General features: G+C 43.4%; 1 protein-coding gene across 3 annotated transcripts in view; it reads left to right on the top strand.

Moving 5' to 3' along the window:
- Positions 1 to 17,805, top strand: part of ankrd26 (ankyrin repeat domain containing 26) — a 114,424-nt gene extending 96,619 nt beyond the window's left edge. For all 3 annotated transcript variants that reach the window (XM_071326810.1, XM_071326808.1, XM_071326809.1), the window contains 2 exons: positions 20 to 65; positions 5,526 to 17,805. In XM_071326810.1, the coding sequence (XP_071182911.1) occupies positions 20 to 65; positions 5,526 to 5,683 (204 nt within the window). In that variant the 3' untranslated portion in view covers positions 5,684 to 17,805. The remainder of the gene's footprint in view (positions 1 to 19; positions 66 to 5,525) is intronic.
- The last annotated feature ends 268 nt before the right edge of the window (positions 17,806 to 18,073 follow it).

Raw genomic sequence — 18,073 nt, 5'->3', positions numbered from 1 at the left:
GCTTGCTCTTCTATTCTAGATGCAGAATGAATTGGAGAGAAACATATCAAAGGAGTTGGACCATGGTAAGTGTTTATGTAGGGACTTAATTAAGTCCATAACATATGACCCATTTGATAGTTTTATCATTTTAATAACACAAAATAACAGGATTGTATTTTCAGATCTGGAAATGATGTATTTGTTTTTAAATTCTAATACTAGAAGAACAAGTCCAGATTATTGCAAAAATATATATATTTTACACACTAGCTTAGAAATTAAAGGTCCCGAGAACAGTCATTCTGATTCCCATGTAAAATAGCCTTTTGAGGGACTAAAATATCACTTATAAATATCAAGTACAGTCTCTCATGGCTAAATGACAGGAAGTTTGAAAAGACAGGCTTATGGGCGGGGAGCCAATTTGGTGATACACTCAGCAACTCAAGCTCAAAAAGCATTGATATTGCATCAATAGCTAGGTTTCAATCCAATTGGCAACAGATTTTCATGCAAATGTTTGAAAATCAACATTTAAAAGAAAATGTGCCTACGCTGGACAACAGCTTGCAGATACGGTGTGTGTAGGATCTGCGGGTGGATTGTGGATAAAGAGCAAGAATGTTTTTATTTGTCAAAATGGCAGTGAAGCATTGATCATCATGTCACCAGAATAAGACCCTTGATGTTTATTGGAAATGAGCATCAAGCTCCGTTTGGTGCCACTTTCACCACCCTGTGAAGTTCATCCTATTTTATTTCATCTGTAGCCTAATTTAAACAGCATGGATTCCCAAGCCGTAGTGGAAGGACCGCACACACAGCATGTCATCGCGTGACTCCAAGTTTACTTCGATATGAGGGTTATTATATCAATGTTTGCACATATTTGGCGTTTCCACCGCCATTTCTTGCATTATACATTTTACCGACACAAAGATCCCATCATGTCAAACGAACAAATTATCTGTCTGCGTTTTTAAAATACTACCGAAACTTCCCGTTTCCATCACCGCTGTCACCGCTGTCAATTTGTTTATACGTCTCCCGTTTGGCATGTCTATTGTGATGCGGTTCACAGCAACACTGACAGATGTGTTGACATGACAACTGCGTCATAATTTTGAACGGCCCCCTTCACCTTTTGTTCTATGCTGGCTGAATACCTACCAAGCCGGTAACTAGCTAACACCCGACACAGATGAAAGGGGAAACATACAGTACCAGTCAAAAGTCGGGACACACCTACTCATTCCAGGGGGGTCATTCCATTATTCTACATTGTAGAATAATAGTGAAGACATCAAAACTATGAAATAACACACATGGAATCATGTAGTAGCCAAAAAAGTGTTAAACAAATCAAAATATATTTTATAATTGAGATTCTTCAAAGTAGCCACCCTTTGCCTTTATGACAGCTTTGCACACTCTTGGCATTCTCTCAACCAACTTCATCTGGAATGCTTTTCCAACAGTCTTGAAAGAGTTCCCACATATTCTGAGCACTTGTTGGCTGCTTTTCCTTCACTCTGCGGTCCCACTCATGCCAAATCATCTCAATTGGGTTGAGGTCTGGTGATTGTGGAGGCCAGGTCATCTGATGAAGCACTCCATCACTCTCCTTCTTGGTCAAATAGCCCTTACACAGCCTGGAGGTGTGTTGTGTCATTGTCCTGTTGAAAAACAAATGATTGTCCCACTAAGCGCAAACCAGATGGGATGGCGTATCGCTGCAGAATGCTGTGGTAGCCATGCTAGTTAAGTGTGCCTTAATCAATCACTGACCGTGTCCCCAGCAAAGCACCCCCACACCATCACAACTCCTCCTCCATGCTTCACGGTGGAAACCACACATGCAGAGATCATCAGGTCACCTACTCTGCGTCTCACAAAGACACGGCGGTTGCTACCAAAAATCTCAAATTTGGACTCATCAGGCCGAAGAACAGATTTCCACCAGTCTTATGTCCATTGCTCGTGTTTCTTGGCCAAAACAAGTCTCTTCTTCTTGTTGGTGTCCTTCAGGATTGACTGACCTTCATGTCTTAAAGTAATGATGGACTGTCATTTCTCTTTGCTTAGTTGAGCTGTTCTTGCCATAATATGGACTTGGTCTTTTAACAAATAGGGCTATCTTCTGTATACCACCCCTACCGTGTCACAACACATCTGATTGGCTCAAACGCATTAAGAAGGAAATAAATTCCACAAAAATAACTTTTAGCAATTGAAATGCATTCCACATTTTTTGTAATTTTTTTTCCCCGTTTTTTTTTTACCAGGTAGGCCAGTAGAGAACAAGTTCTCATTTACAACTGCGACCTGGCCAATATAAAGCAAGGCAGTGCAACAAAAACAACACAGAGTTACACATAAACAAATGTACAGTCAATATCACAATAGAAAAATCTATGTACAGTGTGTGCAAATGTAGAAAAGTAGGGAGGTAAGGCAATAAATAGGCCATAGAGGCGAATTAATTACAATTTAGCATTAACACTGGAGTGATCGATACCTAGCAAAGACTTATAGATGACCTGGAGCCAGTGGGTTTGGCGACTACTATGTAGTGAGGGCCAGCCAACGAGAGCATACAGGTCGCAGTGGTGGGTAGTATATGAGGCTTTGGTGACAAAATGGATGGCACTGTGATAGACTACATCCAGTTTGCTGGTCATCTATAAGTCCTCAGAGCAGTGGGCAGCTGGGAGGAGGTGATTTTATTCTCCATGGACATTAGTGTTCCAAAACTTTTTGGAATTAGTTCTACAGGATGCAAATTTCTGTTTGAAAATGCTAGCCTTAGCTTTCCGCACTGCCTGAGTATATTGGTTCCTGACTTCCCTGAAAAGTTGCATGTTGCGGGGGCTATTCGATGCTAATGCAGAACGCCACAGGATATTTTTGGTCAAGGGCAGTCAAGTCTGGGGTGAACCAAGGGCTTTATCTGTTCTTAGTTCTACATTTTTTGAATGGGGCATGCTTATTTAGATGGTGAGGAAAGCACTTTTGAAGAGCAACCAGGCATCTTCTACTGACGGGATAAGGTCAATGTCCTCCCAGGATACCCGGGACAAGTCGATTGGAAAGGCCTGCTCGCTGAAGTGTTTTAGGGAGCGTTTGACAGTGATGAGGGGTGGTCGTTTGACCACGGACCCATTACGCACGCAGGCAATGAGGCAGTGATCGCTGAGATCCTGGTTGAAGACAGAGGTGTATTTATAGGGCAGGTTGGTCAGGATGATATCTAAGAGGGTGCCCGTGGTTACGGATTTAGGGTTGTACCAGATAGGTTCCTTGATAGTTTGTGTGAGATTGAGGGAATCTAGCTTAGATTGTAGGATGTCCGGGGTGTTAAGCATGTCCCAGTTTAGGTCACCTAACAGTACGAACTTTGAATGTCATCAAGGCAAAGGGTGGCAACTTCGATGAATCTCAAATATAAAATATATTTTGATTTGTTTAACACTTTTTTGGTTTCTACATGACTCTATATGTGTTATTTCATTTTTTTGATCTCTTCATTATTATTCTACAATGTAGAAAATAGTAAAATAAAGAAAAACCTTTGAATGAGAAGGTCTGTCCAAACTTTTGACTGGTACTGTTTAAGTATCTTTGCCATAGATGAATATTGTGTACTTTTAATTATATTTGCTGACTCCCTACAGTACAATTTTGGCACAAGTAGAGTAGCTACAGCTAAAGTCGTAAGTTTACATACACCTTAGCCAAATACATTTAAACTCAGTTTTTCACAATTCCTGACATTTAATCCTTGTAAAGAATTCCCTGTTTTAGGTCAGTTAGGATCACCACTTTATTTTAAGAATGTGAAATGTCAGAAGAATAGTGGAGAATTATTTATTTCAGCTTTTATTTATTTATTCACATTCCCAGTGGGTCAGAAGTTTACATACACTCAATTAGTATTTGGTAGCATTGCCTTTAAATTGTTTAACTTGGGTCAAACTTTTCAGGTAGCCTTCCACAAGCTTCCCACAATAAGTTGGGTGAATTTTGGCCCATTCCTCATGACAGAGCTGGTGTAACTGAGTCAGGTTTGTAGGCCTCCTTGCTCGTACACGCTTTTTCAGTTCTGCCCACAAATTTTCTATAGGATTGAGGTCAAGGCTTGACCTTGTTGTCCTTAAGCCATTTTGCGACAACTTTGGAAGTATGCTTGGGGTCATTGTCCATTTGGAAGACCCATTTGCGACCAAGCTTTAACTTCCTGACTGATATCTTGAGATGTTGCTTCAATATATCCACATAATTTCCTTCCCTCGTGATGCCATCTATTTTGTGAAGTGCACCAGTCCCTCCTGCAGCAAAGCACCCCCGTGCTTCACGGTTGGTTTGGTGTTCTTCGGTTTGCAAGCCTCCCCCTTTTTCCTCCAAACATAACGATGGTTATTATGGCCAAACAGTTCTATTTTTGTTTCATCAGACCAGAGGACATTTCCCCCAAAAGTACTTTTTTGATATCGGTTTTGGAGCAGTGGCTTATTCTTTGCTGAGCGGCCTTTCAGGTGGTCCAACATCTTCACGAGGTCCTTTGCTATTGTTCTGGGATTGATTTGCACTTTTCGCACCAAAGTACGTTCATCTCTAGGAGACAGAACGCGTCTCCTTCCTGAGCGGTATGACGACTGCGTGGTCCCATGGTGTTTATACTTGCGTACTATTGTTTGTACAAATGAACATGGTACCTTCGGACGTTTGGAAATTACTCCCAAGGATGAACCAGACTTATGGAGGTCTACATTTTTTTTTCTGAGGTCTTGGCTGATTTCTTCTGATTTTCCCATGATGTCAAGCAAAGAGGCACTGAGTTTGAAGGTAGGCCTTGAAATACATCCACAGGTACACCTCCAATTGACTCAAATTATGTCAATTAGCCTATCAGAAGCTTCTAAAGCCATGATATAATTTTCTGGAATTTTCCAAGCTGTTTAAAGGCACAGTCAACTTAGTGTATGTAAACTTCTGACCCACTGGAATTGTGATACAGTGAATTCTAAATGAAATAATCTGTTAACGATTGTTGGAAAAATTACTTGTCTTGCACAAGGTAGATATCCTTACCGACTTGCCAAAACTATAGTTTGTTAACAAGAAATTTGTGGAGTGGACTCCAACCTAAGTGTATGTCAACTTCCGACTTCAACTGTATCTAGCTTTATAAACCACGCCCCTCTGAAAACACACCTTCGATGTTGGTTACATCCTTATTTAAATTAGGTAATAGAATATGATGTTACCGTTGGTGTATTTAAACAAGCATTAGGGTGATGCCACTCTATCCCCTTAATAATCCCGACTCCTGAATCCAAGTGTTTGACATGGGGGAGGGGACCAGTAACTTTATGATCAAACTTTATCAATGTAGAAACAGTCATTTTTCATACTTTGATCTGTTTTCATCCAAATATCTACCAATTCCTTGAAAAACATGATTTTGACTGTTCATAACCTTTAAGCATTTCTTTCTCTCTCCGTCTCTCTCTTTCTCCCCTCACTGTCTTCTCTCTCTTCAGCGACAGCAGAGCTTGAGGGCTCTGCCCGGATGTCTCCGGTGGGCTCTGCCTCGGGCTCCCCTACTAGCCTGGGTTGGGGTCTCAGTGTGGTGGAGGACCCGGTCAGCAGGGCCACACAGCAGTACCTGGAGGTGCTCAAGAAAAACTATATGATTTGACCAGGCAGCATTGGGCTTCCCAAAGGGAGCCACAACTGTCCACTTTACCATGACCTGGGTGGTGTTTATTAGGGCACTCGGTGGGAAACGTTTTGCAATGGAAGGCAAAATTATGTTTTTAAGTCCAGTTATTCCTTCCGTTTCAGTCTGTTTTCTCCCGTTTGGTGCTCTAATGAACATCACCCTGGGCCTCATCAATGCATGCTTATATAAAAAGAACATGCACATTGAGAAAAACACTAAAGGCCAAAGCCACTCCACTATAACACATTCCCCCCAAAAAATGTTTACTCTTTATTCTACGTCTTTTAAGAAAGGAAACAGACGTGATGCACATTGCACTTACAGTGCATTCAAAGTATTCCGACCCCTTGACTTTTTCCACATTTTGGCTTATTCTAAAATGGATTACATCGATTTTTTCCCCCTCATCAATCTACACACAATACCCCATCATGACAAAGCAACAACAGATTTTTAGAAATGTTTGCATATGTATTAAAAATGTAAAATTGAAATATCTTATTTACATAAGTATTCAGACCCTTTAGTCAGTACTTTGTTGAAGCACCTTTGGCAGCGATTATGGCCTCGTCTTGTTTGGTATGACGCTACAAGCTTGGCATACCTGTATTTGGGGAGTTTCTTCCATTCTTCTCTGCAGATCCTCTCAAGCTCTGTCAGATTAGATGGGGAGTGTCGCTGCACAGCTATTTTCAGGTTTCTCCAGAGATGTTAGATCGGGTTCAAGTCCGTGCTCTGGCTGGGCCACTCAAGGATATATCTAGAGAATTGTCCCGAAGCCAGTCCTGCGTTGTCTTGTCTGTGTGCTTAGGGTCGTTGTACTGTTGGAAGGTGAACCTTCGCCCCAGTCTAAGGTCCTGAGCGCTCTGGACCAGGTTTTCATCAAGGATCTCGCTGTACTTTGCTCCATTCGTCTTTCCCTCGATCCTGACTGGTCTCCCAGTCCCTGCCGCTGAAAAACATCCCCCCAGCATGATGCTGCCACCACCATGCTTCACCATAGGGATGTTGCCAGGTTTCCTCCAGACATGACGCTTGGTATTCTGGCCAAAGATTTCAATCTTGGTTTCATCAAACTAGATATTCTTGTTTCCTTTCGGTGCCTTTCGGCAAACTCCAAGCGGGCTGTCATGTGCCTTTTTCTGAGGAGTGGCTTCCGTCTGGCCACTCTACCATTAAAAACCTGTTTGGTGGAGCGCTGCAGAGATGGTTGTCCTTCTGGAAGATTTTCCTATCTCCACAGAGGTACACTGTCAGAGTGACCATCAGGTTCTTGGTCACCTCCCTGACCAAGGCCCTTCTCGCCTGATTCCTCAGTTTGTCTGGACGACCAGCTCCAGGAAGAGCCTTGGTGGTTTCAAACTTCTTCCATTTAAGAATGATGGAGGTCACTGTGTTCTTGGGCATGGTCAATGCTGCAGAAATGTTTTGGTAACCTTCCCCAGATCTGTGCCTCGACACAATCCTGTCTCGGAGCTCAACTGACAATTCGACCTCATGGCTTGGTTTTTGCTCTGACATGCCACTGTCAACTGTGGGACTTACAGTGGGGTAAAAAAGTATTTAGTCAGCCACCAATTGTGCAAGTTCTCCCACTTAAAAAGATGAGAGAGGCCTGTAATTTTCATCATAGGTACACTTCAACTATGACAGACAAAATGAGGTTTTTTTCTTCAGAAAATCACATTGTAGGATTTTTAATGAATTTATTTGCAAATTATGGTGGAAAATAAGTATTTGGTCAATAACAAAAGTTTATCTCAATACTTTGTTATATACACTTTGTTGGCAATGACAGAGGTCAAACGTTTTCTGTAAGTCTTCACAAGGTTTTCACACACTGTTGCTGGTATTTTGGCCCATTCCTCCATGCAGATCTCCTCTAGAGCAGTGATGTTTTGGGGCTGTTGCTGGGCAACACGGGCTTTCAACTCCCTCCAAAGATTTTCTATGGGGTTGAAATCTGGAGACTGGCTAGGCCACTCCAGGACCTTGAAATGCTTCTTACGAAGCCACTCCTTCGTTGCCCGGGCGGTGTGTTTGGGATCATTGTCATGCTGAAAGACCCAGCCACGTTTCATCTTCAATGCCCTTGCTGATGGAAGGAGGGTTTGACTCAAAATCTCACGATCTATGGCCCCATTCATTCTTTCCTTCACACGGATCAGTCGTCCTGGTCCCTTTGCAGAAAAACAGCCCCAAAGCATGATGTTTCCACCCCCATGCTTTACAGTAGGTATGGTGTTCTTTGGATGCAACTCAGCATTCTTTGTCCTCCAAACACGACGAGTTGAGTTTTTACCAAAATGTTGTATTTTGGTTTCATCTGACCATATGACATTCTCCCAATCTTCTTCTGGATCATCCAAATGCTCTCTAGTAAACTTCAGACGGGCCTGGACATTTATTTTAATTTTTTTTATTTCACCTTTATTTAACCAGGTAGGCTAGTTGAGAACAAGTTCTCATTTGCAACTGCGACCTGGCCAAGATAAAGCATAGCAGTGTGAACAGACAACAACACAGAGTTACACATGGGGTAAACAATAAACAAGTCAATAACATGGTAGAAAAAAAGAGAATCTATATACAATGTGTGCAAAAGGCATGAGGAGGTAGGCAATAAATCGAATAATTACAATTTAGCAGATTAACACTGGAGTGATAAATCATCAGATGATCATGTGCAAGTAGAGCATGGGTGTCAAACTCTGGCCCGCGGGCCAAATTTGGCCCGCGGGGTAATTATATTTGGCCCGCGAGACAATACCAAATTACTACTAGAGCTGGCCCGCCGGTATTATACAGCGCATTCACCGCTAATACTACGAATCCCATAATGCTCTGCTGTTGTTTTCGCGCGCCAATCAGGACAGGACCCAGAAACGCCCTCTCCTCTGTGACAGTAGTCATAGCAACATAGACGCTACAACTGTCAGCGCGCTATCCCTTCCCAAAAATGGCGAAAAGAAAGGCAGAAAACAGGAGCTTTCTGGACAAGTGGGAGGCAGAATATCTTTCTCTGTGACATCTCGAGCCATCTCGATGCGCTGAACCTGCAGCTTCAGGGGCGGGGGCGCATCATCACAGACATGTACGCTGCAGTGAGGGCCTTTAAAACTAAACTGTGCCTGTGGGAGAATCAGATGCTGCAAGGAAACCATTGCCATTTTCCCTGCTGCCAAACCATAAAAGCGCAGATCTCTACCGCCGTGTTCCCATGCGCACAGTTTGCTGAAAAACTCAGTGTTCTCGCCGCTGAGTTTAGCCGGCGATTTGCCGATTTCGATGTCCAGAAATGTAGGTTTGAACTGCTTAGTAATCCCTTCGCAGTTGATGTGGAAAATGCACCAACCAACATCCAAATGGAGCTGATTGAACTCCAGTGCAACGACACGCTGAAGTCAAAGTATGATGCTGTGGGCGCCGCACAGTTTCCACGGTTCATCCCTGACACAATGCCTCAGCTCCGCACCCAAGCTGCTCAGATGCTCTCCATGTTCGGCAGCACTTATCTATGCGAGCAACTTTTCTCCTCGATGAAGATGACCAAAACAACTCACAGGAGACGTCTGACTGATGAACACCTTCGCTCGATACTGAGGATTTCTTCAGCTCAGAGCCTGAGCCCAGACATTGATGAACTAGCATCCAAGAAGAGATGCCAGGTATCTGGCTTGGGCACATCAGATTAGATCAGTGTGCAATAATTAACGTTTTCTTTGTGCACTTTTTCTTGCTACAAGGCATGGGCTTGAATGGTTGATTGATTTATTATCATTTTATTTGTAAAAAAAAATATTTTGGTATTTAAATCAGAAGGCTGCAAATAGAAAAGAGGCATACGATTTTTATTTACATTTCATTTATTTAATAAATGAATGCCATTGATGTGTTTTTTCATTTGAAATTCGATTTTGCATGTCTCCACTATTAAATTATATATTGTATGGTAATAAGCGATGCTTGTTCCATATTCAATGTTAAAGCAAAACTTGTTTGGGTCCATATTAAAAGGTTCATTTGTTCAATGTTGGCCCGCGACTTTGTTCAGGTTTTACATTTTGGCCCACTGGGTATTTGAGTTTGACACCCCTGAAGTAGAGATACTGGTGTGCAAAAGAGCAGAAAAGTAAATAAATAAAAGCAGTATGGGGGGTGAGGTAGGTAAATTGGGTGGGCTATATACCGATGGACTATGTACAGCTGCAGCGATCGGTTAGCTGCTCGGATAGCAGATGTTTAAAGTTGTTGAGGGAGATAAAGTCTCCAACTTCAGAGATTTTTGCAATTCGTTCCAGTCGCAGGCAGCAGAGAACTGGAAGGAAAGGCGTCCAAATGAGGTTTTGGCTTTCGGGATGATCAGTGAGATACACCTGCTGGAGCGCGTGCTACGGGTGGGTGTAGCCATCGTGACCAGTGAACTGAGATAAGGCGGCACTTTACCTAGCATAGCCTTGTAGATGACCTGGAGCCAGTGGGTCTGACGACGAACATGTAGCGAGGGCCAGCCGACTAGGGCATACAGGTCGCAGTGGTGGGTCGTATAAGGTGCTTTAGTAACAAAACGGATGGCACTGTGATAAACTGCATCCAGTTTGCTGAGTAGAGTATTGGAAGCTATTTTGTAGATGACATTGCCGAAGTCGAGGATCGGTAGGATAGTCAGTTTTACTAGGGTAAGTTTGGCGGCGTGAGTGAAGGAGGCTTTGTTGCGAAATAGAAAGCCGACTCTAGATTTGATTTTGGATTGGAGATGTTTGATATGAGTCTGGAAGGAGAGTTTGCAGTCTAGCCAGACACCTAGGTACTTATAGATGTCCACATATTCTAGGTCGGAACCGTCCAGGGTGGTGATGCTAGTCGGGCGTGCGGGTGCAGGCAGCGAACGGTTGAAAAGCATGCATTTGGTTTTACTAGCGTTTAAGAGCAGTTGGAGGCCACGGAAGGAGTGTTGTATGGCATTGAAGCTCGTTTGGAGGTTAGATAGCACAGTGTCCAAGGAAGGGCCAGAAGTATACAGAATGGTGTCGTCTGCGTAGAGGTGGATCAGGGAATCGCCCGCAGCAAGAGCAACATCATTGATATATACAGAGAAAAGAGTCGGCCCGAGAATTGAACCCTGTGGTACCCCCATAGAGACTGCCAGAGGACCGGACAACATGCCCTCCGATTTGACACACTGAACTCTGTCTGCAAAGTAGTTGGTGAACCAGGCAAGGCAGTCATTAGAAAAACCGAGGCTACTGAGTCTGCCGATAAGAATATGGTGATTGACAGAGTCGAAAGCCTTGGCCAGGTCGATGAAGACGGCTGCACAGTACTGTCTTTTATCGATGGCGGTTATGATATCGTTTAGTACCTTGAGCGTGGCTGAGGTGCACCCGTGACCGGCTCGGAAACCGGATTGCACAGCGGAGAAGGTACGGTGGGATTCGAGATGGTCAGTGATCTGTTTGTTGACTTGGCTTTCGAAGACCTTAGATAGGCAGGGCAGGATGGATATAGGTCTGTAACAGTTTGGGTCCAGGGTGTCTCCCCCTTTGAAGAGGGGGATGACCGCGGCAGCTTTCCAATCCTTGGGGATCTCAGATGATACGAAGGAGAGGTTGAACAGGCTGGTAATCGGGGGTGCGACAATGGCGGCGGACAGTTTCAGAAATAGGGGGTCCAGATTGTCAAGCCCAGCTGATTTGTATGGGTCCAGGTTTTCCAGCTCTTTCAGAACATCTGCTATCTGGATTTGGGTAAAGGAGAAGCTGGGGAGGCTTGGGCGAGTAGCAGCGGGGGGGGGGCGGGGCTGTTGGCCAAGGTTGGAGTCGCCAGGAGGAAGGCATGGCCAGCCATTGAGAAATGCTTGTTGAAGTTTTCGATTATCACGGATTTATCGGTGGTGACCGTGTTACCTAGCCTCAGTGCAGTGGGCAGCTGGGAGGAGGTGCTCTTGTTCTCCATGGACTTTACAGTATCCCAGAACTTTTTGGAGTTAGAGCTACAGGATGCAAATTTCTGCTTGAAAAAGCTGGCCTTTGCTTTCCTGACTGACTGCGTGTATTGGTTCCTGACTTCCCTGAACAGTTGCATATCGCGGGGGCTCTTCGATGCTATTGCAGTTCGCCACAGGATGTTTTTGTGCTGGTCGAGGGCAGTCAGGTCTGGAGTGAACCAAGGGCTATATCTGTTCTTGGTTCTGCATTTTTTGAACGGAGCATGCTTGTCTAATATGGTGAGGAAGTAACTTTTAAAGAATGACCAGGCATCCTCAACTGACGGGATGAGGTCAATATCCTTCCAGGGTACCCGGGCCAGGTCGATTAGAAAGGCCTGCTCGCAGAAGTGTTTTAGGGAGCGTTTGACAGTGATGAGGGGTGGTTGTTTGACCGCGGACCCGTAGCGGATACAGGGAATGAGGCAGTGATCGCTGAGATCTTGATTGAAGACAGCAGAGGTGTATTTGGAGGGCAAGTTGGTCAGGATAATGTCTATTAGGGTGCACATGTTTACGGATTTAGGGTTGTACCTGGTGGGTTCCTTGATGATTTGTGTGAGATTGAGGGCATCTAGCTTAGATTGTAGGACTGCCGGGGTGTTAAGCATATCCCAGTTTAGGTCACCTAACAGAACAACCTCTGAAGCTAGATGGGGGGTGATCAATTCACATATGGTGTCCAGGGCACAGCTGGGAGCTGAGGGGGGTCGGTAGCAGGCGGCAACAGTGAGAGACTTATTTCTGGAGAGATTAATTTTTAAAATTAGAAGTTCGAACTGTTTGGGCATAGACCTGGAAAGTATGACAGAACTTTGCAGGCTATCCCTGCAGTAGATTGCAACTCCTCCCCCTTTGGCAGTTCTATCTTGACGGAAAGTGTTATAGTTGGGTATGGAAATCTCCGAATTTTTGGTGGCCTTCCTAAGCCAGGATTCAGACACGGCAAGGACATCAGGGTTGGCAGAGTGTGCTAAAGCGGTGAGTAAGACAAACTTAGGGAGGAGGCTTCTGATGTTGACATGCATGAGGCCAAGGCTTTTTCGATCACAGAAGTCAACAAATGAGGGTGCCTGGGGACATGCAGGGCCTGGGTTTACCTCCACATCACCCGAGGAACAGAGGATTAGTAGGATGAGGGTGCGGCTAAAGGCTATCAAAACTGGTCGCCTAGAGCGTTGGGGACAAGGAATAAAAGGAGCAGATATATGGCCGTGATAGAATAGATTCTGGGCATAATGTGCAGACAGGGGTATGGTGGGGCACGGGTACAGCGGAGGCAAGCCCAGGCACTGGGTGATGATAAGAGAGGTTGTATCTCTGGACATGCTGGTCTCAATGGGTGAGGTCACCGCATGTGTGGGAGGTGGGACAAAGGAGGTATCAGAGGTACGGAGAGTGGAACTACGGGGTCCATTGCAAACCAAAACAATGATAACTAGCCTGAACAACAGTATACAAGGCATATTGATATTTGAGAGAGACATACAGTAAGGCATAAAGTGATTGCAGGTCTTGATTGGGAGAGCTAGCTAAAACAACAGGTGAGAACAGCAGCTAGTCAGCTAACACAGCAACAGCAGGTAAAAATGACGACGACTAGGCAGAGAGGGTCGGATTAACTACACACAGAGCCTGAGTTAAAACACAGAGCCGACAGATAAAACACAAATAAACAGAATGGAGTACCGTGAATTAATGGACAGTCCGGCAGGCATCAGCTATGTAGCCAAGTGATCATAGTGTCCAGGGGGGCAGCCGTAGATGGAGCAGGGAAGCCGCCACTAAGCTAGCACGCAGCGTTTAAAGTTAGTAGCCCGGGGGGTGGTCTGCTCAGACGGAGGGGGTCTGCTCAGACGGAGGCCGGTTGAGGGCACAGCGGATGGGGTATTCGTCTGCAGACCAGACGTGGTGGTGTCGACAGAGAATCCAAGCCGGATGGCGATGGCGAAAGAGAGGTTGTGATTGTAGAATTGTGTTTGCTAACTGGTGCTAGCTTCGTGGCAGTGGCGCTAGCTGCGCTAGCTGCAAGCTAGCTGCGAGGATCAGAAGTTGTGGCTCAGGGATTACGGCAGGAATCCGGCGTTGTTGTCGAGAGACAGTCCGATGCTGGTAAATTGGTGAGTAATATCCAGGCTAATAACAGGGCTGGTGTCTGTGCAGAAGGTAAAAGCTGCTAGCAGCGGCTAAAAATGGCTAAATAGCTTGTAGCTGATTAGCTGGTTAGCTACTGGGGGTTCTTGAATGTGTTCCAAAGTTAAAAAATAATAGCGATTCCGTATCACATTGGGTGAGGTAGGTTACCAGAAGGTATAATCGAATTAAAAATCGAAAAGTTTTTTTATTTTTTATTTTATTTATATATACAAGAAATACGAAAAATACAAACATACACGAGAGGACTAAACAAACACGTCTACACTGCTACGCCATCTTGGATCTACCTTTTGTACATGTACTGGCTTAAGCAGGTGGATACGTCTGGCACTGCAGGATTTGAGTCCCTGGCGGCGTAGTGTGTTACTGATGGTAGGCTTTGTTACTTTGGTCCCAGCTCTCTGCAGGTCATTCACTAGGTCCCCCCGTGTGGTTCTGGGATTTTTGCTCACCGTTCTTGTGATCATTTTGACCCCACGGGGTGAGATCTTGCGTGGAGCCCCAGATCGAGAGAGATTATCAGTGGTCTTGTATGTCTTCCATTTCCTAATAATTGCTCCCACAGTTGATTTCTTCAAACCAAGCTGCTTACCTATTGCAGATTTAGTCTTCCCAGCCTGGTGCAGGTCTACAATTTTGTTTCTGGTGTCCTTTGACAGCTCTTTGGTCTTGGCCATAGTGGAGTTTGGAGTGTGACTGTTTGAGGTTGTGGACCGGTGTCTTTTATACTGATAACAAGTTCAAACAGGTGCCATTAATACAGGTAACGAGTGGAGGACAGAGGAGCCTCTTAAAGAAGACGTTACAGGTCTGTGAGAGCCAGAAATCTTGCTTGTTTGTAGGTGACCAAATACTTATTTTCCACCATAATTTGCAAATTAATTCATTAAAAATCCTACAATCTGATTTTCTGGATTTTTTTTTCTCATTTTGTCTGTCATAGTTGCAGTGTACCTATGATGAAAATTACAGGCCTCTCTCATCTTTTTAAGTGGGAGAACTTGCACAATTGGTGGCTGACTAAATACTTTTTTGCCCCACTGTATATAGACAGGTGTGTGCCTTTACAAATCATGTCCAATCAATTGAATTTACCACAGGTGGACTCCAATCAAGTTGTAGAAACATCTCAAGGATGATCAATGGAAACAGGATGCACCTGAGCTCAATTTTGAGTCTCATAGCAAAGGGTCTGAATACTTACGTAAATAAGGTATTTCAGTTTTTATTTTTCATACATTTGCAAAAATGTCTCAATTTGTTTTGGCTTTGTCATTATGGGGTATTGTGTGTAGATTGAGATGTTTTATTTCATACATTTTAGAAGGCTGTAACCTAACAACATTTTAAAGTCAAGTGGTCTGAATACTTTTGGAATGCACTGTATACATGAGAAAGATTTTTTTTTTTTATCGTATATTTTTTTTCAAAGCCATATTTTTTTACATATTTGTTATTAACCCCCTGGAGTCAATGTTCGCGCCCCCGTGAACATATAATCTAAACATCTTCATAAAAATCTCCAAGCAAGAGATATCTGTTTTTTGCATGGGCTACGTCTCAATCCACCACATTCACTGATGTCAGCCTCTATGGTGAAAGATGGCAGAGCTACAGCTGTGTTTGTCAAACCATGAGACATCCCTAAAATTGGCTCACGAAAACGTCTGTAGCGTCCGAATGGTTTGGCCTAGAAGCTATTATGACTCCTCTATGGAAAGATGAGACTCTCACGAACACGTACATGATTTGCTCTGAGATGCCCACATACCTCACAAGACTTGTCTGAATACTCACCCGGTACCACAAGACTCGCCCGGTAGCAGTAAAAAAAATTCATAGAAGTATACACTCACCAGACAGTTTATTAGGTACACCACCCCGTTCACGAAAATGGATCACTTCTACAGACAGTGAGTCACGTGGCCAGGGCTTGCTATATAAAGCAGGCAGGCAGGCATTGAGGTATTCAGTTACTGTTCGATTGAATGCTAAAATTGGCAAAATGAGTGACCTAAGCGACTTTGAGCGTGGTATGATCGTCGGTGTGATGCGCACCGGATCCAATATCTCAGAAACGGCTGCCTTCCTGGGCTTTTCACGCACTATGGTTGTGTGGGTGAAAACAGCTCATTGAAAGAGGTCGAAGGAGAGCGGCAAGCTAACAGGCGGGCCACAAACAGACAAATAACGTTGCAGTACAACAGTGGTGTGCAGAACGGCATTTTGGAACACACAACTTGTCGATTCTTGTCATGGATGGGCTATTGCAGCATTTGACCACACTGGGTTCCACTCTTATCAGCTAAAAATAAGAAGAAGCGGTACCAGGGGACACGCCTTCTACACCACTTGACAATTGAGGAGTGGAAAAACATTGCATGGAACATGACAGCGAGTAGAGTTTACTTGAGTGGCCTGGCTCAGTACCCAGACCTCAACCCAATAGAGCATCTTTCGGATGAGATGGAACAGGCTGTTGGCAGCATGAATGTATCGCCGTCCAATCTGCAGCTACTACGTGATTCCCTCGCGTCAGCATGGACCAACATCCCTTTAGAATGTTTCCGACACCTTGAAGAATGCCCTAAAGAATTCGGGCTGTTCTGGAGGCAAAGGGCGGTCCGACCCGGTACTAGATGGGTGTACCTAATAAACTGTCCAGTGAGTATATGGAAGTAGTTTAGTGCGTAAAAAAAGGGGTTAAATATGTGCTAAAAGATATTATAATTTCCTGATCTTTCTTATCTCATATATAGGACAGACACTTCAAAACATGCTTCCTTTCAACAACAAAAATGATGTTTTTCCATATATAAATCTGTTATTCAATGCGTTTCAATGGGCTAGTAGCAGTACATTTTTATATTATTTATATATATATATAGACATGTATATATAGACATATATACATACACATATATACATACATATAAGTCCTTAAGTATTGTTACTCTTGAATGATCTGTTTCTTTCTATGGTTCAGTCCTTCTCAGTACAGTGTGTATACACTATAGGTTCCTGCGTACAGATTGTCTTGAAAACTGTTTGCCATTTACTTGATGGTGTTGATTTATTGGATATTTTATGGTATTGGATGTATGTACCATGAGCAACATTACCAAGATATCACTTTTTTTGGTATGTGCCGTGTAATGGTTCAATATGTTTATTTCCTGGTTTGTCCTGGTTTTTTGTTGTTGTTGTAATGCACAACATATACTTGAATGAGACAAACTAGGATATTCTGTAGTTATTTAAACAGGGTACCCGTATTTTGTAGGACCTCGTTACATTAGTTTTTGTTTGATCTTAGTTACAAAAAATATTACATGGGAGAAAATGTTTTACATTTCAGTATTTTTTTAAGGGCAACAGTTGCTATAAAAAATAATTTAAGGAAAAAGAGAATATCCATCTGAACCCTTGTGCAGTACATTACAGAAGATCTGTACATTTATTAATAAGTCTACAAACATTTGTTCATTTTTCATGTATAGATTGTACACCCATTTGTGATCCCAACTTTCGTGAGCTCGTTTGACATGTTTTACACCCTCCCCACTCCTAACACACACACACACACACACCACAAATCATTCATGTCTGAAACTTGATGTTATACACTTTAAAAACCGCATTCCCCTCTACTACTTAAAATTAGGGTCTGTAGTGTGTTTATGATGCCCCCATCCCGTGTGTCTCCTTTGATCAGTCCTCTGTCATCTTCTGATGTTGCTATATTCAAATTTGGTTACATTTACTTGTTTCCTTTACAGTTCGATGGGCACATCTGACAGACTGACTGCATTATAATTATTTGTTTCATTCTTTTATAGACACAACTTCAAACATTATTATCAAGTTGTAGAACAGGGAGCCATACAAATAGACAGAATGTGATTAAGACATGTTGGAGAGATTGTAATGAAAATAAACGCATGCATAAAACAAATCATTTCCACAGTGGGTCATTCTGTTTCTATAATGCCGTTCTGTTGATGCCACTCCGTTCTCTCCGCTTGCCAGTCAAACCAATAATAGACTTCGGGAAAACTAAAAGGTATCTGTTTCCCACCCAATGGCCCCATAACGAGCTAGCAAGTCGATCGGCAAAGGTCACACTTGATTTTTTGGGTTTTACCGTTATGATTAACATCTTCAACTGGTCTACCTCAATAATGTGCAAATATATATATTTTTAACATTGATAGACATTCCCC

This window comes from Salvelinus alpinus, chromosome 9 (genome assembly GCF_045679555.1).
Source record: "Salvelinus alpinus chromosome 9, SLU_Salpinus.1, whole genome shotgun sequence".
Lineage (NCBI taxonomy): Eukaryota > Metazoa > Chordata > Actinopteri > Salmoniformes > Salmonidae > Salvelinus > Salvelinus alpinus.
The sequence above is the reverse complement of the archived record's forward strand: the minus strand, read 5'-3'. Positions and strand labels throughout refer to the sequence as shown.